Below are 26085 nucleotides of genomic sequence, written 5' to 3'. Positions count from 1 at the left end.
GAAATGTACAGGACGGAAACAGACCCTTCAGTTCAACTCATTCATGCCGATCAGATTTCCTAAATTAATCTAGTTCCATTGCTAGATCTTCCTCTAAACCCTTCCTATTTATGTACCCATCCAGACGGCTTTTAAATGTTGTAATTGTACCCGCCTCCAACAACTCCTCTGGCAGTTCATTCCATACATACACCACCCTCTGCGTGAAAAGGTTGCCCTTAGGTCCGTTTTAAATCGTTTCCCTCTCACCTTAAACCTATGTCCTCTATTCACCCTATCCATGCCCCTCATGATTTTATAAATAAAGTAACCCCTCAGCTCCCGATGCTCCAGAGAAAACAGACCCAGCCTATTCATCCTCTCAATATAGCTCAAACCCTCCAAAGCCAGGCAATATCCTTGTAAATCTTTTCCGTACCCTTTCAAGTTGAACGACATCCTTCTTACAGCAGGGAGACAGAACTGAATGCAGTATTCCAAATGTGGCCTAACCAATGTCCTTACAGCTGCAACATGATGTCCTAAAATGAACTGACCGATAAAGGCAAGTGTATCAAACGCCTTCTTCATTCCCCTGTCTATTTGCGACTCCCATTTCAAGAAACTATGAAGCTGCACTCCAACCATTAACATTCACATAATCATTCTGAGTAAACTCCCTTTCTCAAACCCATAATTCAGAAAAATGATGCTGTGCGTCTTCTGTGTTGAAAGTTCAAGGTAATCATGGTGGATAGGATGTTTTTATTACCTCTTCCTTTGTCTTTAACCCCAGCTAGATTACTTTCAGTGAGTTCCCTCTTGACACTTTCAAAACCCTTCCACCCTTTCCTCATTGATTATAGCTCTAATGAAGGCAATTTAACAAATGACCTCCTCCTCCTTGCTGGGCACTTACTTGCGCTGCGTCTGAAGCTTGAGAGCCTTGAAAGACCATTCGCTTCCTCCAGGGATTCAAACCCTTAAGTTTGTACTTGTACAAAGCCCATTAGTGGCTTAGAAACAAAAACTGAAATTGCTGGAGAAGCTCAGCAGTGTCTAAGGAGAGAAAGCAGAGTTAACATTTCTGTTCTGAAGAAGGGTCACTGGACTCAGAACGTTTATTCTGCTTTCTCCTGACGGATGCTGCAAGGCCTGCTGAGTTTCTGCAGCAATTTCAATTTTTGTTTCAGATATTCAGCATCTGCATTTCTTTGTTTTATGTCAGTGTTTCCTTTAGTAGTTTACTTGGCCTGTGAATAGGTACAGGTCAGTTCCAGGGCACATGCTGTCGGCACCTTCATGACAACTGCTGACAACAGAAACAGAAGTGGAATTTCTATCCACACCACTCGGTAGCCAGATTACCACCATCCCAGCTCTCGTTTCGCCCTCCTTCAGAAGGGAAAAATAAACTGTTAAGTAGTAGACAAATATTTAAATAACGTAGGTTATTTCTTTGTTATCAGGACATCAATTTCTTTTTATCCAATTTTACATTCTAACATTAGATCGGGCAACTTTTGAATTTAAACAGAGATAACAACTCACTAAAAATAAAGAGATCAATATTTGCGCTATGAAGGAGAACAATATCATTTTAATTACTAGCTGCAATGTTTCTGATTGAAAACACAGTGTTATAGAACAAATTGAGTTATTTCATTCAGAAATTGCCATATCATATGTGATTCATGTTATAGCTTTTATAGAAATCAATGGAGTATACTCTCTCACGACTCTGCAATGTATGCCAATATGTGATGTACAGGCTGACTTGTGGCCTCTTATAAAAATCCTTCAGTAGAAGAGTTTTACTGTCTGAAACTAAACACAATTCTACATGTGAACCTCCTGACTGCAATCTAATAAAGTATGATTCAAGCACATAAATGTTTCTGTGCAGCCATTGTAAGCTCTTACTCATTCTACATAGAGAGGTGACAATTAAAAAACTCGTAATGTTTCCTGTCTCCATGAAGTCATAGAGAATTGAATGTCCTTTAGAATTGCTAACAAAACTCAATCTTTCTCCAGTTTCTTTCTTCTGCTGTTTAACTCTGACACATAGTTGACCAAATATTTCTGTCTCTGTGTTCTAAATCAGTGTGACTGTTTATGAGATCAGCAGATGATAGAGCAGTACTAAATAACTTGTGTTATTTTACGAGCATTTGGATCATCCTCATAGTTCAGGAGCTCTCTGATCTAATATTAGTACATAAAATTGGATAAAAAGAAACTGATGTTTCAATAACCCTTTTACTTGCACATTTTGTACCTTCTTTCACCTTATCCTCTTCCCCCATTCCCCGTTTCAGGAAGATTAACAAGCTGCTTCTTGACCTGTTTGAACCACACTGTGAACTCTCCACTGATCACTAAGTCCTGGAGTGGGACTTGAACCTAAGGTTTCAGGTTCAAAGGGCACGAATATAACTATCATCAACCTACTGAGCCACAAGAACTCCATCCTCTGACTGTTATGGTTTATGGGTATTTTAATGTGCAGCACCAGAAGAAAGAAGAACAATAAAGTGTCCAGACAAATGAAGTTGTTTCTGATCTCTTGAACAATTATTAATTAGTTCAGAGCTCCACTGAGTGTAGTGTGAAACACACAAAAATCACAAAAAATCAGAACAAAATGTAATGAACAATTGGTTGTCAACTTTCCTGAGCAACATTATCAGAATGAACAAACTTCCGGCAAATTAAAATCAGAACGTATGTCACAAACACAACCTTTCCAGACAGCATTATTGCCAAACCTATCTCCCTTTGATAGAATATCTGATTGAGTACCTAGCTGTCACAGACACCAATCAAATCAGCAGCTCCACCTCCACTCGATACAAAATCTGATCGCAACAGATTGTCATCAGTATACATTTTCAGAAATTTCATAGTGTCAAGTCGTTGAGTGTATTTAAATCACCCTCATTGATGACTACACATTCAGAAGAATTAGCCACCATTTTTATTCTTTTTTCTGACTGGATTTTTCATTTTGGCTTCTGTATTTTCTAAGGCTTTCCTCACAGAAATTCAGAATTTTAATGCCCTCTCAGAGTATATGAATGATCTGCGGGTACCTCATCTAGCAGTGGAAGTGTTTGCAAGTAGTCATGCCTAAATGTGTTCCATACGTAGTAAGTTCAACACATTGCAGATTTTTAAATTTTAAGAGCATTGGCAAGAACCTAGTAACATAATTAAGCCAGGCAGCATCAAAGGAGCAGGAAAGTGATGTTTCAGGCCGGAACCTTTCTTCAGAAATCTACAGAAGGGTCCCGAACTGAAACGTCAACTTTCCCACTCCTCTGATGCTGCCTGGCCCGCTGTGTTCTTCCAGTTCCACACTGTTATCTCTGACTCCAGCATCCGCAGTTCTTGCTTTCAACAAGTAACATAATTATGAAGGTTTCCTATTTTGGATCCCCAGGGCCCTCTGCCCGTTTTTTTCTGCCTGTTCAGTCTCATTCTCTTTGCCCACCACTCGCTTCCAACCCAAGTCTTTTTTTAAACTCATAATCTGTTTCTTCCGCCGTCATTGATCTGTTCCCAAGTCTTACATGAATGTTTTCTCCTGCAAAGATTTTCTTAACCATTTTTGGCACTTAGTGTATTTTGCGACCTAAAATCAGATTTATGGCATAGTTCTATGTATTCCCATTGCCGCTCCTGAGAAGATAAAAGAATAGTCCTTTAGAGTTCTCCACAACTGTATTTCATATAAATAACTATTTCAGTTGGGTGTACTCCTTATATCATCATATGTAAATTGTCATAAAAATTCTTCATCTTCTTTAACAGATATAGAGTTCAATCTATCAATATTAATACAATCGTCTGAAATAAATAGTAAATTTTACATTTTCAATAATATCTAACTAATTAAATACACAATTCCTGAATTTTTAATTCATAAGTATTGTATCGGCCTCAATTTATATATTCAAGTTAATTTTACAAATAATAATTTACTTATTCACTGGATTGATATAATTTCTTCAAACATTTTACCATTTTCATATTTCCCTCAGCATAAACTAAATTGATTTTAATATTTTATCCACTTTAATAAATTATCAAGTCATGCTTCATATATCCTCTCAATTATCCCTTCATCATTTCTATCATCTCAGAATGTTGCTGATTCGTGTAGCTTATGTGATTTTAAATTTACGAAGTGACATTAGAGCCAAATCGGACGATGGTAAGGGGGAATGGATTTTTAAAGATTTGGGATTGGAAATGCAGCCAGAGTTAGATAGCATTTGGAAGCTGTGAACATTCTACACTCCAGTTCTGGCTGAAAAGGCAACCAGGGAGAGAGATAGATAGAAGTGTTACAAGGGAACTCAGTCTGAACAGTTGGCCAAAGACAATGGCTGAGGCCTGTCCAATGTTTTGCTTCTTCATTTTCACCATCACTTTAGTAGCATCGAGTTGCTTCTTCTCTGGTTTTCCTTAGGCCTCCCTTTGTCTACACCTGATGTTATCCACCCATCCAATCTTTCATCTTGCACTTCTGTTTGTGGAAATTGCAGTTCTTGCAAAACATGGAAATCGATGATGATCAGATGTCCAAATGTTACATACTCAGTACATACATATGGGCATTGCTTGTATTTTACCCAAGGCCTTCTTTGTCTTTACTGATTTTGTAGCATTTGGGTTCCACCTCCCCCCATTTATCACTCCCTGTAATCCTGGATTTGTCTATCTGTGAGTTCCTCTCTCTGTACATCTTCAGCAGTGTTCTTCAATGCTATCCCATTTGCTTTTACTGAGAATGTTTCTGACTGCAAATATATTCGTTGAGTAAATGAAACTCATTCAACTCCTTCAGCTTCCCCCTTTTTGCGGAGCAAAACAGAAGTTGTCCTCCATCCTTTTTGTGAAGGCCTGCCCCCTGGTAATCAACTTTCTGTTTACACTCCACCACCTGTAGATATTGGCCAGCTATTGAACTTCGGATTGTAAAGGTATTTTGTTATACCATCCGTACACATTGACCCAGCAATACGGGCTCTTGCCTCATGCATTTGGATCCTGCATTCTCTGAATCCCATATTTCTTGCATATCCTTCTGCTGTGATGAACCAAATAGGTTAACTATAAAACAAATACCAACTGGATGACATCAAATCATGGGACATGATCCCGATCCATAGGAGTAGCCATTCAATCCCCAATTCCACCAGTCCTCCCACCAAGTCTAATATCGTCAGCCAATGCTCAAGTTTGGTGATGCAGTGTATAATCTGTTCTATACAGCAGGGCTGTATAGTAGAACTGTCTCAGATATAGTGTCAATTTTTATTCTTTATCTACCAGATTTCTACCAGTTCTATCATTCCCCACCCTAGCCAGTATCCATAAGTATAGATATACAGCATACTTGATTATAAAACAGGGTTGATTATTCCCATATGGTGCTCCTTTTCTAATGTGGCAATAAAATATCTCCCAGTTATACAACAGAGTTTGTTATACTGCTGCTGATATAGCTTTCATCAAACAACAGGCTGTTGTACTGAACTTGCACCTTGATTCCTCTAATAAACCAAAGGTGGGCTCACTGCTGTGGAGATATACAACTACATCTATCTAAAATGGGGCTTACTCTGTTACCTTTCTATCTTTTCTGCCTGTGATAGTAAATTATGGTAATTCACATAATAATCCCCTGTAAAATTAGCCTTTTGTTTTCTACCCTATGTAAATATTAATGGGTATTAATGGGTATAACTGGGATTGCCAGAATAATGACAAATGACAAACTCTTGAGGTGGCAGCAAGTCAGACCAGGCTCCCTGTGCCATGACAGGTTGTTATGGACAAGACCAAACCCCGTCAAAATACATTAAGAAGTTAGCCTGGACGCTAACATTTCCTTATTTTATAGGTAAGTTTAAGGTGGTGTGTTCTGGCTGCAATTCGATTGGTCAAACTATCAGGCTTGAAACAAAATGCACTTTATTCATATACTATAATTAAAATACAAAATTAAAATAAAAGATTTGGCATAACTGCAACTCTATTGAAATGCTTAACAAAATTACATATGTGTATAAAACTACAACTAAAACAACAACTAACTGTTCCAATATAGAAACATCCCATAAACACACCCTTGGCAAAGGCAACTTCAGTAAACTTGATTGTTTTACATGCAATTCTAACAGCAGAAAGAGAACCACAGCTGTAACAGAGAGAGGAATAAAGAGCTTCCAAATCCAGCTTCAAGATCCCAGTTGCTTTGGAGCAGGCTGCTTTTCACTACCATCTCAATCTTTCTTCATAACAAAAGGATAAAATTCTCTTAAAGCCATAGCATCTTCACAAGGTTAAACAATTGCAATCTAGTTATCCAGAGGGGTACCTTGCCCTATGAATTTGTTTCAGGTTTCCCCTCATCTGCTCAAGCATTCACAATGCTTCAGGAATAGAGAGTACTGGGCTAATGGTAAGATTCTTGGTAGTGTGGATGAGCAGAGAGATCTCGGTGTCCATGTGCATAGATCCCTGAAAGTTGCCACCCAGGCTGAGAGGGTTGTTAAGAAGGTGTACAGTGTGTTAGGTTTTATTGGTAGAGGGATTGAGTTCTGGAGCCATGAGGTCATGTCGCAGCTGTACAAAGCTCTGGTACAGCCGCACTTGGACTATTGTGTACAGTTCTGGTTGCCGCATTATAGGAAGGATGTGGGAGCATTGGAAAGGGTGCAGAGGAGATTTACCAGGATGCTGCCTGGTATGGAGGGAAGGTCTCATGAAGAAAAGCTGAGGAACTTGAGGCTGTTTTCGTTACAGAGAAGGTTAAGAAGTGACTTAATAGAGACATGAATGTTGATCAGAGGACTAGATAGGGTGGACAGTGAGAGCCTTTTTCCTCGGATGGTGATAGCTGGCACAAGGGGACATAGCTTTAAATTGTGGGGTGATAGATATAGGACAGATGTCAGAGGTATGTTCTTTACTCAGAGTGTAGTAAGGGCATGGAATGCCCTGCCTACAACACTAGTAGACTCGCCAACTTTAAGGGCAGTTAACTGGTCATTGGATAAACGTATGGATGATAATGGAATAGTGTAGGTGAGATGGCTTCAGATTGGTTTCACAGTTTGGTGCAACATCGAGGGCCGAAGGGCCTGTACTACACTGTAATGTTCTATGTTCGAATGCATAGATACTGCAGACATTATTCTGATTACATTGTTTGAGATATTTTTCATGCTGCTACCTGTTTTACCAAAGTTTGCACAATCCTTGGGTTTGAATTAAACGCCACTCAAGCAAACCAGCACCTGGGCTGTTTAGAACAATGGGTTCCAGCTCAGTGTACAAATTCAGATCAAATTTTTTATCATCCTTTACTAACGCCAGTTCATTTTTCAGGTTCTGGACTCAATGTCAGACAAAGAGGATCTGTGTCTTTCTCTTACTGGTTGATACCGTTGCTATGGCGGGTAGGGCCATGGTTTAATGTTAGACCATAAGAAATAAGAACAGGAGTAGGCCATTCAGTCCCTTGACCCTGCTTTACCATTCAATGGTATCATGGCTGTTCTGACATTCTTCATGTCCACTTTCCGGCCTTTTCCCCATTATCCCAGATTCTTGGGAAGTCAGGGAAAGTGATCTCTGTCAGCTTAAATATATACAAAGACTCTGCCCCCGCCCCCACCCCCACACGTCTCTGTAACAAGCAGTCCAAAGAGTCACAGTCCTCTGAGGGAAGAAATCCCTCCTCATTTCAATCTCAAATTGGCGGCCCTTTACTCTGAGGCTGGTCCCAGACTCTCCCATGTGGAGAAACGTCCCGTCAACATTTATCCTGTCAAGTCCCTTAAGATGCCCAGATGACAAAACCACCAATCTCCCTGTCAGTAGTCAGTGGGAGGCACCTGGATTATATTTCTCTCTCTCTCTCCTGGCAGCCCCTGTCCCTCGCTGAAGGTTAGTCAAACAGCAATTGGTACCAGCAACTGCGCTGCAATGATGCAAGGGACCGCTAGGTGGCGCGGGTTTCTGCCGAAGCGGCCGAGACACCGAGCCCTTCAGACGGACCCATCGAGGATGCAGTGGACATGCGCGCCGTGAGGAGGCGGTGTCCCTGGCGGACCCGGTGAAGTTAGGGGCTGGAGCGGTGCCCTGATGCTGCTACCGTTTGGGCGGACCCGGGGAGTTCGAAGCTGCCGTGGCGGGCGCCGGAAATGGAGCGGTTGTTTGGGACGACCTGCAGCGGCGCCCAGGGGAGCGGTGATTTGGGAGGACCCGGTGTTCCGAGCTGCAGCAGCGATGGTGGCCGCCAGGGGGCGGTGTTTTCGGAGGTCCGGATCGGCATTTCTTTTTTAAAAATGGAGCTGTAGTTGCTCTTGGCACCTTTAGAGGGCGGCTGTTTGGACGAATCCGAAGTGGAGCTGGATGAACACAGCAGGCCAAGCAGCATCCTAGGAGCAGAAGAGTCGGCATTCCGGGCCTAGACCCTTCATCCGAAAAATGCTGCATTGACTTAGAGCGCCATTAGGAGGCCCCGCTCTGGGCGCTGTGAGGCGAGTTTTGGAACGGCGGAGGCTCTCTGGGCGCCGTTAGGAGGCGGTGTTTCAGGAGGAGCCTGGTGTTCGTAGCTGCAGTGGGCTGTGGGCGCCGTCAGGGGGCGGTTGTTTGGGCGGACCCGCGGCTGCTCCCAGAGGTTTCGGCAGTTTGGCGCGGTTGGAGCTGTTGAAGCTGAGCCAGGTTTTCCGTCTGTTGCTTCTCATTGAAAGCGGTTTTGGCGGCCATTCCCCCAGAGTCATGGATATGAAGAAGAGGATCAACCTGGAGCTGAGGAACAGAACTCCGGCGGACGTAAGCCTGGCGATTGGGCGGGAGGGGGGTTTTATTGAGCGGCGCTGTGGGGGTTGGGGTTGATGGTGATGGTGGTGGTAAGGGAGAAGCGGATTGAACCGGACCGCGTGGCCGCAGCAGGGCGGGAGAGTAACAGAGACCTCGGGCCGTGTTTAAATTTCCCGCCGGGCGGGCGGGAGGGGTGTCCCGGCCCCTTCCTCAGTTTGCGGTCTTGTGCCGCGTCCCGCTCCCCCACGGCCTGAAGCCGGGTTCGGGGAAGGAGGGATAAGAGGGGGAAGGGGGCGGGTGGTAAATGTTCAGGCCCGATTCGGGCGGCCCCTGCACCGTTTTCCCGCCCGCCAGGCGGTTGGTCGGCCTTAACTGCCGGGCTGTGCGGAGGGGAGAGTTCGGATGGGGAAGTGCGGCCCGCAGGTCCTCCCCGGGATTTGGGATGAGTGTGGGGGAGGGGGAGGTTTTTTATATTTCCCCCGCCCCCCACCCGGGCCTGTGCTGCCTCCTCTCCACGTGTTGCCCGGGGGGAGGGGGATGGAAGTATTCGCCTGGATAGGGCCCGATCTCCACGAAGGGCGCAATATTCCCCCCGCCGGGAGTCTCTCCCCATCCATTCAAACAGGCGGCTCCAGGCTCTGACCTCCCCGAATATTGACTCACCTCTTTGTTGTGGGTCTTCCATGAGGAGCATGGGTTTTTAATGGGAGTTTACTTCCAGCACATGGATTGTGAATGTTGCCTTTTCGGTAATGGCTTCTTTATTTCATCCGTTTATATCTTTACAGAAACTTGAATGAACTGTGGACATGACTTCTGGATTTTCATTTCATATTTTGTTTTTCTGCGATGAGTTGCATGTAGTTATAAGTGAATAAAGTTTCTTAATTGCCACAATTCTCTTCCCTCCGCCCCGCCCCGCTTTTCTATCTCTTAATTGCTCGTAAATTATTAACATTTCTGAAATAGCTTCGTTTTGTAAGTGGATGATCTTGGAGATATTTTGAGAAGTATTCTCAGGCATCCTTTGCATTGCAATAATATTTAGACTTAATTGTAAAATATTGACATAGCTCTGTTTAGGATTCATGTTGCTTAATGAGTATTATGACGCAAAAGCTTGCATTTATTACACTTTGGTGTTTCCTTCAATGTCAGTAGGATAATGTAGCTAAACTGATTTGGGCAATAAAATATTTATCTTGGTAGAATATATTCATATATTGTGAAGTATGCATTGACTCAGTGATTATGAATTGGGAAAAGGAAATGTAGTTATGGCAGGAGCAGATATTACTGCAGCAGAATGCTGAGTGATTAACCACACAGTTGTGGATCTGATTGGCAAATTAATAAAACAAAGCAGCCTCACTGGTGAGTATTGACCAGTGAAGTTGTTGTGTGGGATTTGGTGGGAGGTTAGCGACAGGTATCTGACAATGTGGTAATCCGTCATGAGGTTTGAAATTAAAATCAAGCTATTAAGAAATCCACAAGTGCCGTTTCTGTTTGGGTGGTGATGAGTTGTCACAATTTTCTTGAAGGGACTTGCCGCACTCACTTATCTCAGAGAACTTGGCCAGAGTGATAACGGTCAAAGGTTATGGAACTTTGTTGTATGTGTAAAGGCACAGAGCATCAAGAGTCTTCTGTCACTTGTCCAGTTTCGACTCCATTTCACGTTAGATCCAGGTTAGCTGCAGCTGGCAGAAAGGTCCCAGCAACATGCTCTCTGCTTGCTATCAAGGCCCTTTTCGGATAGGAGTTTCTGGTGTCACTAACGAGCCAGCCTAGTTCAGTCGTTGACAATCGTGTAATTTACCGTGGAGCTGTCTCAGTTTGGAACCACCTTCAAGCAGGACAGCCACTAGCTGATCATTTAAATATCTGCTGCACATGTTTGAAGGCTTCCACAAAGGGTCTGTTCTTTCCTCTGAGTGTTTGTAGAATCTTGATTTCCATGAGCTAAGATATTGTTGCATTGAGGTGTCATCATGCAGGCTTAGCCTTAAGCTCTGTTTTCTTCCACCTCAGATAGATGTTAAAGATGCTCTGACAGTGTTCAACTGCAGTGAGTTATCTGTCCAGAATGTTTATTCCTGAACCATATCTGCCAATGTAGGTTATAGTACCATAGCATTGAACTTACAATATAATTCAGCGAGCAGAAGCAGTCTAACACATGCTAAGGCTGTGACAAATACTAGAACTGTAAGTTCCTTTAGTCTTAGTAGGTGTGGGTACCAGAATTTTATGGAGTAATATTGTATGCAGCACCAGTCAGTTGTTTTCAAATGAAAATATCTGTTATCAGATCCTACCCATAACATTAGATACATGTTTGTATGTTTGTCAAATGTCTAACCTTGGTTTAATTGGTTGTAGATGGTGGAACTTCAACTACTTGTTTATGTGCGGCAGTGCTGTCGTCACTACTGAATTTTGGGTAAATGTGTGTGTGTACCCAGCTTCTGGTAGTCATGTGCTTTGACTTTAAGCTTTGGACAATCAGAGCAGATTATGCAGACAGTTTCCAACATGCTAACTACCTTGAATGTTGCCAGTATCCCAGGTTTGATGTTATTTAGATATTTGATCTTTATAAACTGATTAAGTTATCAGTTGTTGCTCAGTAGTAATGCACAAGTCTAACTTAGTAGATCATAGATTCAAGGCCCACTGTGAGACGTGAACACATGATCCAGACTAATTTCACTGGCACTGGAAAATAGAGATTTTGTGTATTTTGGCTTCTTGAGTTGAGCTGTTAAACTGACCCTGTCTACCTATCAGAAGGTCAAAAGTTCCTGTGGCACCTATTAAAGCAAAATAGGGGGATTCTGGTGAACTGGTCAGTGTTCAGCCTTCCACATGCTCTCTTGAGAATATTTTATTTCAGCATTTATTTTGTTGCTATTTTTGACGCCTTTCTCTGTATATTCTCTGAGGTGGTTTTGCATGTTGCAAGTGTCCTGATAACTATAGAGTTTTGAGTTGTCTTCAGGGCGTGCCTGGTAATATCAAAGTGCATTTCCTTTCTTAATCCAGATCTTTGACCAATTTTGGGACGATCGTGTTCACTTTTTGAGTTCTGCTGTTCTGCCTCCCTGAATGCATTTCCCCTGCTACCACAAATTGATAATGGTTCATTCTATGCTGATGAACCTGAAGAATGATACTTGTCAATGAAGGCCGATTATTTTATCACAGCATTGCTGTACAATCAATATGAAATAGTAGTTGAACTATCATTTCCTCTAATGTGATAAAAGGTACAAGATACAGTTCTTAGAAGTTCTCTGCCTGGAGTACTGCTCCATTCTGGGCTGTGTTCTTTTCACTGCCCTTGTCCAAGTTATTTCCAAGACCACTTTCGTTCATGAATAATATTCCTTAACTAATTTTTAGCTTGTAGTAAAGTGCAGTTTATCTCTGACAGTCAAGAAAGTCCTTTGCTCCTGCCTCTTCATTGCTGTGTTCCAGTAGATTTTCGAATTGCTCAGTGGATTTTGTGCATGGTAGCTCTACAATCTCCAGGGGTTGTGCTGCACACACCCCACTGCATATCTGAGATTATATTATTTCTCATTCCACACTCCCTCTGTCCTCAGCATTAGTGGTAATTCCTATCTTTAGCATTACTCAAACAACACTACTATAATTGTCAAAATTAGACCATTAAATTTTTGTGTCCCAAAATATAATTCAATCAATGTTAGGTTTTGAATAAGATGTTTGAAATCCGGAGGTCACAATTACCAGTAGGGGGCAATGTTGACAAGTCACATCTCTAATCCGGGATCTGCCCCAAACCAGCACTGAACTAATCACCTTGACACACTTTTACTCCCATTTTGTGTTTACTTTCTACACATCTGAAGGATTAACTCCTTAAAGAGGCACTGGCCGAGTACAATAGCGAATGTAGATAGTGATCAGGCGGCATCATCTCAGTACATTTTGTCCTCACTCTGTCTTCAGACACAACTGGAAAAAATCTACCAACATGGGATCTGACAAGTAATAGAGTTAGCCAAGGTGGTGCAGCTAGAAGGCAGAATTTTGGGGCAGGGGCTGATTTTACCTGGGTTTAATCCTAGCCTGCACTGGAAGCCTACTTCATTAGCAAGGGGTGATTTGGATAGAAAGATGATAAGAAAGGCATCTGTGAGTATACTGAAAACTGTTAAATTATGTTTTAACCAGATTCAAAGTTCATATAAAATATATCAAGTGTACTGCTTTTATCTGAATTGTATTATGGACTATTGAAGACACTTGACTTTTCACTTACAGGTTAAAGAACTGGTTCTGGACAATTGCCGGTCAAATGATGGCAAAATTGAAGGATTGACTGCAGCATTTGAAAGCTTAGAATTTCTTAGTATGATCAACGTAATGCTGACATCTGTGTCAAATCTCCCAAAGTTAAATAAACTAAGAAAGGTGAGAATTTGAACTCATGCTTTGGGTAGAGTTAATCATCCTAGAAAAGTCAGGCTATTAACACAGTCAACTGTGTCGACTTGCAATGAATAGTGCACTCTTCCTGCTGTGAAGTTTTTTTCAGCAATAAATATGTTGTGCTCACTACATTGATCTTGAATTCTGAGCATAATCGAATACAATAATAAAGCTACTCAGTTAAGACTTATTTGTGCTACATTATGAAATACCTACGACAATTTAAACTTCCATTCAATACCTGCTTAAATCTTTATCATTTTTAATGATTAGTTATATGGTGGTAACTAATAATCCTGTAAAACTTAGTGAAGGAGTATTCCTTAATGCATCCTATGCGTGACTTAATCTTTCATTCTGAATGTTGGGCAATGAATGCTTAATTTACAAGTGTATTCTGTGGATGATTGATTGTGTCATTGTTAATATATGTTGAACTGGATAATGGCCAACAATTGAAAGAAAATTAAACCAAGACGCTCTTCATGTTCAAGTTCATGATAAACGTCACCCTCTAATCTGAAGTGTGGGTGGTAAATCTCCATTTTTGCTATAGAATTACATAAAAGTATTTTAAGTGATTCAGCTAACATCATTCCATTTCTATTCTTTATAAAAATTCAGCTACTGTTATTGTAGATTATTTGGCAATATTTTTCATTTTATTAGTTGATTTTATTATTGTATATAATCTCAAGATGTGGATATTTCTAACGTGGCTGTACTTGCTGCACAGCTTTGGTTGGCTTGGGAAAGTGCCATTAACCATCAGCCGCCTTGAACTGCTACAGTCCTTCTAGTCATTGTGCCATGAGGGCACTTCTCAGATTTTTGATTCAGTGATAATAAATGATCGATTCAAGAGGTGTTGTTTTTCTGTAAATAGTACTTATGCAGTTATTCTTCTGTAAATGGTACTTAATGGGCTTCCTCTTGCAAGACTAATCTAGTGAGTTCACTGGCAATCAGTTGATTGCTGTATTCAAGTTGGAAATTCTTCAAAAACAGTATCCAATTGCTTTAAATTTTGCAGAAGCCAGCATCTAGCTATCAATCTGTCGAGTTCATTGTGCTATGTTACTTGGCTAAAATACAACACCAGCAAACAAAAATTTAAGAAAATTAAACTTAAGCACTTGGAGGAGTCTTATTCCATCAGTTACTCTTAGCTAACGTAAGTGACATTCTGAGTTATGCAGTCTTATAAACTAGTTTACAGGGCGTGTAGATTCCTGCTTCTCAGGTTGATATGAGCATTTGTAATGTCCCAGTTACTTGGAGAAGTTTGGATCTCCATCACCAATTCAAAAGTGCTAGATATTGTCAGTGGCCATTCTGAATTGACAGAGGGAGATTAGGTGAAAGATATTGGCTAATTATTTTTCCTGCTCCCAATTAGGTACATGTCAGTGAATGTCAATGTGAGTTACCATTAATGTTTGCAGCTTGGACCATCATCTACACCAAAGTGCATTGATATTATAAAAGCTATAATTCATATTAACACAGAAACAGGATAATAATGCTCCTAAATGCATGTCGTATGCTTGGATATGACAACTAATCATTACCACAGATATTCAAAATTTATGATAACAGGGTGTAGAGCTGGATGAACACAGGCCCAGAAGGGTCTAGGCCTGAAATGTCAGCCTTCCTGCTCCTTTGATGCTGCTTGGTCTGTTGTGTTCATCCAGCTCTACACCTTGTTATCTCAGGTTCTCCAGAATCTGCAGTTCCTACTATCTCTGATTCAAAATTTATGATTTTTATTAAATAGTTACTTTCAGTATGACTGCAGTTATAGTCAGAAAAACACAGTAACTGCAAATAAAATTAAATTACAACTTGATCCCATTGAAACGACACTATGGGCAAATTGTTTTATAATATTGAGTAGGTTTATACTATCTGCCTGCAAGCTATTTTAGCAATAATCTTGACCATGTCTTTCCGTGGTCTCAAAGCACCGCAGAACCACTGGTTATGGCTTGTTGGAGTTTAGTTTGTAACAAAGTTGTTCAACAATGTGATTTAAAAATATTGTAACCTTAATTTTTCAGCTTGAATTAAGTGATAACAGGATATCTGGAGGCCTCGAAGTTCTGGCAGAAAGGACCCCAAGCCTTACGCATTTAAACCTCAGTGGAAATAAAATCAAAGACATCAATACTCTGGAGCCTTTGGTGAGAAATTATCAATAGTTGAAGTGGGAAGCCATGAATGATTTATTAAGCTTGTTGCAATTTAGCTGGATAGAATTTATTTCAGGCTTGTGGTAAGTAAAGTAGCAATCCTGTAAGTTGATGAACAGGAATTGCAGGGCTAGAGTTAATGGATGTTGCTCAGAAAAACAAGGAGTTAGTGTGCATATTCACTGCACATGTGAAGGGTGAAGATACACATAAAACTATATGATGATATGTTTGCTTGTAAAATTCCTTAAAAATTCAATTAGATACAAACATTTTTTTGAAAGCACATTTTAAAAAGTAGAATCTGATTTTGGGTTCCATAAGTAGTATTTTAAAGGTGCAGGGGCATTGGCTATTACTTAGTTTTGGCCACCCCATTAGGAAAAGGGCACTAAAGATGTAGAAACTGTAACCAAACTAAATGAGGGCATGGGCAATGAGAAGCTGTAGTTGTGAAATCAATTCCACTGGAACAGGTAAAGCCAAGAATGGAAGCCACCTTAAGTAAGATCCCCATTAGTTTTTGAGTTTATTGCTGTAACCCTGAAACAAGTTTAAATAGAGAAGCCATGCATCTAAAACAAACTAGGCAGTAATATATCTAGACAGCTGTTTTGTGACAAATGGCATACGAGAAAGCTTTGTAACGTGTAGAGTTCCTGGCATCAGCTTCTCCAATGCAAAAGCTTCCATGGTTCATACTTCATTCCTTCTCTGCCATTAGACTCCTTTCTAACTATATGACTTTTGTGGAAATTATTATGGAGACAATCAGTGGGATCAATGAGAAAATACATGAGAGATTCTGTTTTGAAGGCATTTTCTTCAAGTTAGTGCTGTACTGTCATTAAGGCAGTGACCATATTTCAAAAGTACTTTGGATTGATGTTCTTTGGGACATTTTGAAATCATAAAAGGTATGATATAAATACAAATCTTCCTCCTAACTGAAGCAACTCAATAGAACCAACTGCATGAATTCAAGTGTGAATAATTTCCAACTTCTATTTTAAGCAAATTGTCTCAAAATGCCTTGAATCAAAAACTTTATCTTAGTGACCCCTCGATTCAAAGAATTTTGAACTTAAGGCAGGGCATCCTCCATTTTTTTTTGTATTGCCACAGGATTTTTTTAAAAATTGCATGTAACAGAGAAACTGAATGCAAGTTCCCAGGTCTGTAGATAAATTGATATTTGCGGTTTATGGTGTATTTGTTACAAGATATCAATTGTAATTGCAGCTTCTGTGCGATTGATACTGAACTTTAAAGAGAACCAAATTGAGTAATATTTGATCTATTATTTCTGTAAATAAATTTATTTTCTTGTTCAACAGAAGAAACTTCTGAATTTGAGGAGTCTTGACTTATTTAACTGTGAAGTGACTAACTTAAATGACTACAGAGATAGCATGTTCAAGCTGCTCCCCCAGCTTACCTACTTGGATGGATATGATCAGGATGATCAGGAGGCACCAGATTCCGATGTGGAGGGAGATGGTGACTGTTTAGATGATGATGAAGAGGAAGATGATGATGAGGAAAATGAAGATGGTAAGAAATAACACAAAATCTAAGCTGATGATGCACAAAACCTGATGCCAATGAGTTGATATCTACATGCTAATGTTATATTAATCCTCCTGTTTGATTACTTTTTGGATTCATGTTAGGATCATAGTATAGATTATTAAAAATAATTTTAAAAGTAAATATTTAGAGTAGTGGAATGTTCGAATTTTTGCTATAGCTTTGGAAATATTTCCCTGTTCATGACTAGAGAAAGGATTTCTTAGCGAACAACTTTCAGAAGCTGGATACCGCTGTTTGCTCTGGGGGTTTGTTAATGGACCCAAGTGTGATTGTTTCACCAGTCTTTGGATAGTATGAATGTATTTCAAAGTATTAACGATACATGGACTTGTCTTTGAATTTCTGTGTGAACATTATAGCATCCAGGTATACAATAGTGATTTTTAAATAATACGTGTTTGCTATGTGCAATATATCAAGAGAAGCCCTGAAATTTCAACCATTACAGAACATTTATTCTACAAAGAAAAAGATCGCTAAATTTTTAGAAATTGAGAAATCCATAGGTTGTCCAGTAATATCCAGCAAATCCAGATTTGCTCTTTTAATTTCTGCTTGTAATGTCACAATAATAATATTTATACATCAGAAACAAGTTTGATCTAAACGCAATAATCTAAATAATTTGATTTTTTTTTGATGAAGGGTCCCGACCTGAAATGTCAGCTTTCCTGTTTCTTTGATGCTGCCTGGCCCACTTTGTTCCTCCAGCTCTGCACTGTGTTATCTCTTAATATAAAATGTAGTATTTTAATGTATGGGAATGGGATTAGGATATTTGGCTAACCAGGCTTACCCTGCCATTCAAAAGATGATGGTTGGTCCACTTCCGTGCCATTTCAAGTTATTTCTATATTTTGTGATGTTTGTAAGATGTAAAACTATATCATTGTCTGCTCTGGCTATACTTGGCAACTAGATCTCCATGACCGTTTGAAGATAGTGATTCTTTCAAATTCTATTTTCTGAATAAAGAAATTCCTCCTCCTGTCAGTCCTAAATACCTGCTTGTTCTGAAATTGTCCTCTGATTGTAGACTGCTGACCACCACCTGCCCTCAAAGCTAGGGAAAGATTCATCATTCAGTGGCTGCGTTGACCTCTGAATGAGACTTGTACACTTCAGTTAAATCCCTTTTCATTTTTCTAAACTCCAGTCTCTTGATAGGACAATCTGCCATCCCAGTGTCAGTCTGCCGAATGTAAACGTTTTCCTGTGCATCATATTGTTGGTAATTTGTCTTTTGAATTTAATTCCATGGTCCCATTTTCAGAATAAGAAAATGTTTATGGATTTAAAATATGGATCTCGAAGCCTACAGTGAATTCATTTATTAACCTGTCATAATTTTTGTAGTGGAGGAGGAGGAGGAGGAGGAGGATGATGAAGAGGGGGAATTTGATGTCTTGGATGAAGAGGATGAAGATGAACTTGGCGATGATGATGATGATGAGGAGGACGATAGTGCAGAAGAGGATGTAAGTGATACACTGTGTTTGGAGTGATTTGATGGATCCTTTCCCCTCCATCTCATTCCCTATTCTTCTTTTAAAATTAATTACATTTCTGTGCAAGCTAATCATTGTTGGATTTGGTTGCAGTGTAGTTTCTGCAACAGCCTCTCCAAAACTAGTGAGAGATCAGATCTTCTGAAATTAGTACGTGACCAAACTTTGTGGTTGGTTTTGTGTTATTATTTATAAATGGTTATATACAATTGTATGATAACAGTGAGTCATGCTGATATTGTTGAGCCCAACTCATTTTAATGGTTTTCATTTAGGAGGATGAGGATGAAGAAGCTGAAGATGGTGAAGAGGAATGCAAAGGTAAGCTTGAAAGAAGTGACTGGGTCAGTTGTAAATTGGCATTCATACAGAAAGGATGTGTATAGAACTAAATGCTGAATATTTGTACATTATTATGAATATTCATAATCCTGTTTTAAGTATTTTTCATCATCGTCTTGATCAAAATTGCACTAACTACTTCCATTTTATTCACATTCACTGACTCTCCTGTGCTTACCTGCTGCAACTCAATAGTTTTATGAATGTCTTTGGCGTGAACTGGTCAACCTGCACTGCCTGCTCATCAGCTTGACTTATTTATGACTTCATTATTGTCTTCTCTTAACATTTTCCTGCCTAAGCTACTCAACCCACCTTGAATGTTTGTGTAGCCCAGCAGTTTGAGAAGGACCTGCATATGCTGTTCTATCCATTTAAAGTATATCTATAACATAATCTATACAATTTAAACCATTTGTGTGCCATTTAAAAGATCTCTGCAAATGCATCTTAGGGAAATTAGACTCCTTTTTCCATCCAAATATGTTAAGAAATAGAAAAATCCTCTAAAGGCTTTTAACCTGAAATTTAATGTGTATAATTAATTAACAGTGGGGGAGAAAAGTGGCGTGGGCAGGGATGAAAACGTGTACATGCACAGGCAAAGACAATGTAGTCAAATGTTTGAGGTCATTTAATCCAGAGGGAGCCCACTTTCATTATTCCTTCATTTGAGAATGACTGCCAATCCTAATCCTTTAGGTGATCGTTTTATAGTAATTTCATTAGATTAACTGTTCTGTTAAGTCATGGCAAGTAAATTATTATGCTTTCCGTTATGTAATTTAACATACAGCTAACCAGTGTGTTTCTGTTTATTACGTTTACCGACCATTCTCCAAATATTCTCAATATAACTAGAATACTTTCCTCCCAAATATCTAATGTCTGTTTTCTTAACTCTGAGTGTTAATATAGCGATTTAATCTTTCACTTCTCGCTTCAACAAAAATGCGATTATCTGATAGTTTAAAATATATTCTCTCTTCACAGACACTGCCCAAGGCCAGAAACGAAAGAGGACCCAAGAGGACGATGGGGAAGAGGATACCGAAGATGATGAATGAGTCCAATAAAATGTATAGACTGTGACTGTGGTTGATATTCGCATCAAGTGACATTCCTCTGAGGCAGTATCTGTAGCTATGGCGATGTATATTTATGAAAAATGTAATTCATAAGCTGTTTTGTTTTAAAGGCGTTTATAGTAACTGACTCACATTTCTGACAAGTTGGATAAAGCATCAGGTTGCTGAGGGATCTGGAATGTGGCCTTAGATTGGTCAGAGTTGGCACTGTTTAAACCAAAGTGTTCCATGAAAACTTGGGTAGTGGTGAGTTTTATTTGTTGTCTTTGTGCAGTGTCCTTCAAAAGAAGCAGTTAACATCCCTCCCCAATGAATGTGTAATTTTTTTTAGGCAAGAACTTTTCCACCAGTATTGGTATTTATTCACTCCTCTCTTGCCATCACCCCAAACACACCACGGATCGGTATTCCAAAGAGTGGCAAAGGAGCTTGAGTAGCTGGCGTTCTTAATCTTTTAAGTTTGTAGAGGGATGCGTGCGTCCAAAGCCTTAACTGATAGAATGTGATGACTTCAAAGGTAATAAACCAAACCAGATCAAATGATTCCTGTAGTAGATATTCGTTTTGTTTAAAACTCACTAAGGTTAGCAGTTATACATTGCTATAAAAACCTGTCTCAAACCCACTGCATTCAGTTTGGAGTTTATGACATTACTGTGCCTTATAGTGTAGTTGGTCTGGTAGACAATGTTTTTGTTAAATGTGAATGGGATTATCCAGTTGTCGCTGTGTATTAGAGTGTACAATATGATAGCCTGTGCAATCTGTCAGAAATGTCTTTTTTCAAAAACCCCCGTCTCCATTATTGACAACTTATTGTTTTGGCATTTCCATAGCAACAGAACTGATGCAAGAGTGGTGAGCAGAAGTGTTTTCAGAAGCTGTCTTTTTCAGAAGCCTGAGCATGAAAATCTATTCCATAATTATAATTAAGGTATATTTTGTAGTTGCAACTGCCTGACACTGGTGTTCTAACAGGACTGTAAACGTGCTGTCTAATGTCTTAAACGTGCATCTGGTGGAACTGTCACCAGTAGTTGAATAGAAATCTAAAAAGACTGAGTCTTGCTTCAGGTATACCAGACTTTCTGAAAAAGCTTGTTCAGTTTTTAAATACAAATGCAAAAAAAACTTATAAGGAGGAAGGTAAATGGCTTTCAAATATTTGTATAAACTCGGTCAACAGTCTCTTTGTATTATAACAGTATATTATGGAATTAGTTCTAGATACCCATTGAAAAATGGATATTTATAAACTCTGGGACTTTTTTAAAAGAAAACTAAATGTTGAGATTAGAAATAGGTAATTTGTTACTTTTTATTTTTAGTGTGGTGTGAATTTTTTTAGAGCAAAATGAATTTGAATATAAATTTTCAGTGTAGTAACTTTACAAATGTATTAAACTTTGAAATGTTGCTGTTCAGGTTATTTCTGTACAGAAAATAAGTTCAGAATACCGCTTTCATGTTAATGTATCTAGTTTTGTTATAAATTTTCAAAAATAAATGGGTTTTTAATAAGTTGTTTTTTACTTCTAGCAACAGGTTAGTTGCGCTATTTCAAGTTGCATCTGAGATCATAAACCTTGTTCCCCACCCTCAGCAATTGTGACTTCCAAGTCGTCCCTGAGTAAACTAAGAATTACTACAACTTTCTCATTTTTAGGGAGCCAGTGTGGTTAAAATTTGGACCTCAAAGTAAATATTTATAATTGTGTAAACATCTTCATCAGTGACAATGATGATGCATGTATTGTATATATCATTGGGGTGTCTAATTATACGGTCATAGAGCTGTACAGTTTGGAAATAGACTCTTCAGTCCAACTCATCCATGCTCACCAGCTATCCTAAATTAATCTAGCCCCATTTGCCAGCATTTGTCCCATATCCCTCTGATCACTTCCTAGTCATGTACCCATCCAGATATCTTTCACATGTATGTTGTACTAACCTCCACCACTTCTTCTGGCAGCTGATTCCATATACACACCACGCTCTGTGTGAAAAAGCTGCCTCTTGGTTCCCTTTTAAATTTTTCCTGTCTCACTGCAAACCTGTGCCATCTGGTTCTGGACTCCCCTACCCTGGGGGAAAAGACCTTGGCTATTCACCCCATCCATGCCCCAGGTGATTTTATGAAGTTCTAGAAGGTCAGCCAGTCAGCCTTTGCTTCAGTGAAAGCCCCATTTTATTCAACCTCTCCCTATAGCTGAAACTCTTCAACCTTGGCAACACCTTGCCAATCTTTTCTGAACCCTTTCAAGCTTCACGACATCTTTCCTATAGCAGGGAGACCTGAATTGTTCTTGAGTTTTGATCACTTCACCTTGTATACAAAGTAGTCAGAATTACAGTGAATAATCTGGGGTATGAACGTTCTGTTCTCCGAACTGCAAAAAGAAGCTTGTGGTCAGTAGGTTCTGCTGGAGTGGTTGGGCCATGATTATCTGAATTTTCACACAAGTAATGTAACTTTTAGTGTTCAACATGAGGAGATGGTTAAATTTTTTTATTTGGTGCCTTAGCAGTTGACTGGCAAAGGCCAAATAATCCATTATTACAAATGCTGAATGTTTCAATGACTGTATAAATGTGAGGTAACAAACATTGTGATGGCAAAACAATATGTGGAAAGAGAACATTTTGATTCAGGTATTCTTCAGAACTGAAAGGTGTTAGAAATTTTCTTTTGATACTTTTGAGAGGTGGAGAAGCAACAAATGGGCAGATGGTGTAGAGGTCCAGAGCAAAAGTTGCTATGTAAATTAAAGTGCAAAAGGAAGAGAATGGGTCCTGTTTGCTAAGAGCAAAACAAATGAGACAAGCTTATCTAAGGGGTGGGTGTGTGGAGAGAATAAGAAAAATAGGAACTGACAATGCAGTCCATTTCTGAAGGTATGGAGTTCAATATTGAGACTTGCAGCCTGAACATTGCAGAAAATGAGGTGTACCTCAAGCTTGTGTTGTGTACCGTTATAAAATTGCAACCAGCGCAGGACAGAGAACAAGTTTTATTGAAATGGCAAGCAACTGGGAGGTCAAATTCGTTCCTACGGGCAGCAGAGATGTTCTGCAAGCTGGCCACCCAGTCTGTGTTTGGTCTCACTGATGTAAAGGAGTCCAACGAAGCTGCTTTCGTGTTGGGAGAAAGTTAGGTAGATTGCAATAAGTTCAGGCCAGCCTTCAAACAGTGCAATAGGGGAAACCAAACCTTGGGTACGTCCTATACGTCCATGGCTGCTTTATCCTGTCGTCATTCCTATCTGTTACCCAAGACAAATGGCAACAGTGGTTAATATCTGAAGTCATTGAACTCAATATTAAGGTCAGAAGGCTGTAAAGTGGATAGAAGATGGCATATGACAGATGCTGATTGGATCAGATGAAGTAGAATCAGTGAAAGCTTGAGTGAGAGATAAACATAGACCAACTGGACCCAGTGGCCTACATGTTTGTAAATTCTTTGTAGTTAGCATTCAGACCCATGTGTTGGAATTAATTGGTCTAGCTGACAAAACGAGAAATTGTTGATTAAATTATGATTATTCAGAACCATTCTGGAGGAGGGTCACAGGATCCAAAACTCTGCTTTCTGTCCACAGATGCTTCCAGGCCTCATGCGTTTTTCCAGTGATATGTGATTTTGTTTCACTCCGCCCTACTTCATATAATCCTGGCTTCCTGATTGTCTTGTATTATGAGCTGTGTTCCCTGTATTGTTTTTTGTTTGGAGTGTCTTGGTAAGTTGTTTGGCTGGAGCACCAGGTAACTTATGACTTGTGTGTTCTCTATGGAGACCTTCAGTTTGCAGCATGACTGCACAGCAGAAAGCAAATATGCAACCTCTAGTTTTGCACTGTACAATGAGTCTGAATATTTCATTTAAGTTTACTCTGTCGAATCTTTACATAACCTTATATCCATCCAGGTTTAGAGAAAAGAGCCCCATTTTGTTCTGCATTTCCAGACGATGCCTGTATATCCTTTCAATAATATGAAGTAGGAGACAATGACATTAGTTCTCTGATACCTATCATTGGAGAACCTATGGTTCTGAAGTGGCATTTGTAGCATGAATATTCTGGCGTAGCCCATACCACGATAGATCATAGGACATGTATGTGCCAGAAGTATACAAAAATGATTATGGTGAGAGTCATTATGTAACTGATTTGACCTCTATTGACCTCTTCTTTTGCCTCACCTTTCCAGGTTATGCCCTTTCCTTGCCTTGCAGCTGAAAATTTGTTCAAAAGCAGGAAGGATTCTTAACCCCACTCAACCAAAGCCATTTTAAAAGACCATCTATCACCTTCAAGAGAATTGGTAATTAACTTCCATTAGCTTTATCTAAAATTTTATTGAAGTTCTTTATGGCTTCCAGAGTTGCTTAAAGCCAGTAAAGCCAAAAGAACATAAGTAAGAGTAGGTCATTCAGTCCCTCACGTCTGCCCCACTATTCAGTACGATCATGGTTGATCTACTCGAGGCTTCAGCTCCTTGTGGCCCTCAGACTTTTAATTGTTGAAAAATTCAACTACTTTCTTTTTAAAATATTAGCAGTGATCTAAACTCAACTCTCAAGTCAAGAATTCCAGTCATTTGCTACCCTCTGGGAGAAGAAATTCCTTCACATCTCACTTTGATATAGAAGTCCCCTAGTTCCAGATTGCCCTACTCGCAAAAACATCTCAACATCTACCCAGTCAAGCAGCTCAGAATCTTGTACATTTCAATAAGATAACCCCTTATTATTCTAAACTCGAATTATTAACTGCCTGATCTGCTTAGGTGTTGTTGTAAAATCAATCCTGTCATTCCAGGAAGCAGCCTAGCAAATCTCATTTGAACCACTTCCAGTGCCAGTAAATCCTCTCAAATTGGGAACCAAAACTGTACACAGTACACCTGGTACAGCCTGTATATTTGTAACAAGACATCCCAATGTTTGAACCCCAAACCCAACACAATAAAGGCCAAAATTCCATTTGCTGTCTTAATTATTTTCTGTATCTGCGCGCTAACTCCTTGTTTTACAGGCACAACAGCACCCAGATCTCTCTGCACTTTTCAGAGTCTCCATTTTAAAAATCGTCTGCTTTTTGTTTCTTCCCGTTAGAACCTTGCTTCTCTGATATCTTTTGTACATCTGTAGTGTACTCCATCGTGAAGACTGATGCAAAATATTGATTTTAAATTGTCTACCATTTTCCATCCCCTAAGTGACCGCACACATTTTCAGATTCCATATACCTGTTGAAGTCTTGCTATTTGTTTTTCTACTTGCCAATTTACTTTCGTAATCAATTTTCTTCCTGTTTATTAGCTGGTGAGTGTCTTGCTGCTGGTTCTTAATAAATTCATCAGATCGTTACAGTGCAGAAAGAAAGCCAATCAGCCCACTGAGTCTGTGCCAACACTCCGAAGACCATCATGCCCAGATCCCTGTAACTTACCATGGCCAATCACCTAGTCTGCACGCCCTGGACACTAAGGAGCAATTCAGCATGGCCAATCCACCCAACGCACATTTCAGACTGCAGAACAAAACCAGCACATCTGACGGAAATGCACACAGACTCCTGAGAAATTCTCAATCCTCCAACCTACCAGTTTGGATACCTTTCCTTTTTCTTTGGCTATTTGTCTTGACTTGCTTTGTTAATCACATATTCATCCTTCTCAATGGTTTTTTTTAATCAGGATAAATTATGTTGAGCATTATGAAATACTTGTCACTGTTCATCTACATATTTTTCCCTTAGTTTATTTGCCTAGCCTGTTTTAGACAGCTGTTCCTACTGGTTTGAGACCGGAATTTCTCCCTCAAACTGAATTTAAAATTTTACCATGTTATGACAAATAGCTTTTAGAGAGTCCTTAACTACGAGACCTCTTGATCATCAACATCATTACGCATTGTTAGATCTAAAATAGCAAATGCTGCTCTAGGAAACAGATCCTAAAATATGTCTTCCATGTTACCCCTGCCCATCTGGTTTGTCCACTTTATATGATAAATAAAATCACCCTTCTTCAATGCCTCTGTTATTTTCTGACACATTCTGA

At 39.7% G+C, this 26085-nt stretch overlaps 2 protein-coding genes across 2 annotated transcripts in view; both read left to right on the top strand.

The window, feature by feature from the left end:
- The first annotated feature begins 8636 nt into the window (after nt 1-8636).
- LOC125465977 (acidic leucine-rich nuclear phosphoprotein 32 family member A-like) lies at nt 8637-21495 on the top strand. Its single transcript, XM_048560031.2, has 7 exons — nt 8637-8835; nt 13120-13269; nt 15351-15473; nt 16820-17036; nt 18432-18553; nt 18859-18904; nt 19919-21495. Exons 1-7 carry the CDS (start codon nt 8782-8784, stop codon nt 19990-19992), a joined length of 786 nt encoding a protein of 261 aa, XP_048415988.1. The 5' UTR covers nt 8637-8781; the 3' UTR covers nt 19993-21495.
- A 2052-nt stretch (nt 21496-23547) lies between these two features.
- acer1 (alkaline ceramidase 1) overlaps nt 23548-26085 on the top strand; it is a 37296-nt gene continuing 34758 nt past the window's right edge. Inside the window, exons 1-2 of the mRNA XM_048559314.2 lie at nt 23548-23756; nt 24229-24342. The gene's annotated coding sequence lies outside the window, so the exon portion shown is untranslated. The remainder of the gene's footprint in view (nt 23757-24228; nt 24343-26085) is intronic.

This window comes from Stegostoma tigrinum, chromosome 30 (assembly GCF_030684315.1).
Source record: "Stegostoma tigrinum isolate sSteTig4 chromosome 30, sSteTig4.hap1, whole genome shotgun sequence".
NCBI classification, from domain to species: Eukaryota; Metazoa; Chordata; class Chondrichthyes; order Orectolobiformes; family Stegostomatidae; genus Stegostoma; species Stegostoma tigrinum.
This window is presented reverse-complemented; position numbering and strand designations above follow the sequence as displayed.

Excerpts from the sequence above, each read along its gene's own strand:
- LOC125465977 (XM_048560031.2), top strand. The coding sequence starts at position 8,782 with ATGGATATGAAGAAGAGGATCAACCTGGAGCTGAGGAACAGAACTCCG. Across the intron at positions 15,474-16,819 it reads TCAATACTCTGGAGCCTTTG|AAGAAACTTCTGAATTTGAG; the intron begins GTGAGAAATTAT and ends CTTGTTCAACAG. Across the intron at positions 17,037-18,431 it reads TGATGAGGAAAATGAAGATG|TGGAGGAGGAGGAGGAGGAG; the intron begins GTAAGAAATAAC and ends TAATTTTTGTAG.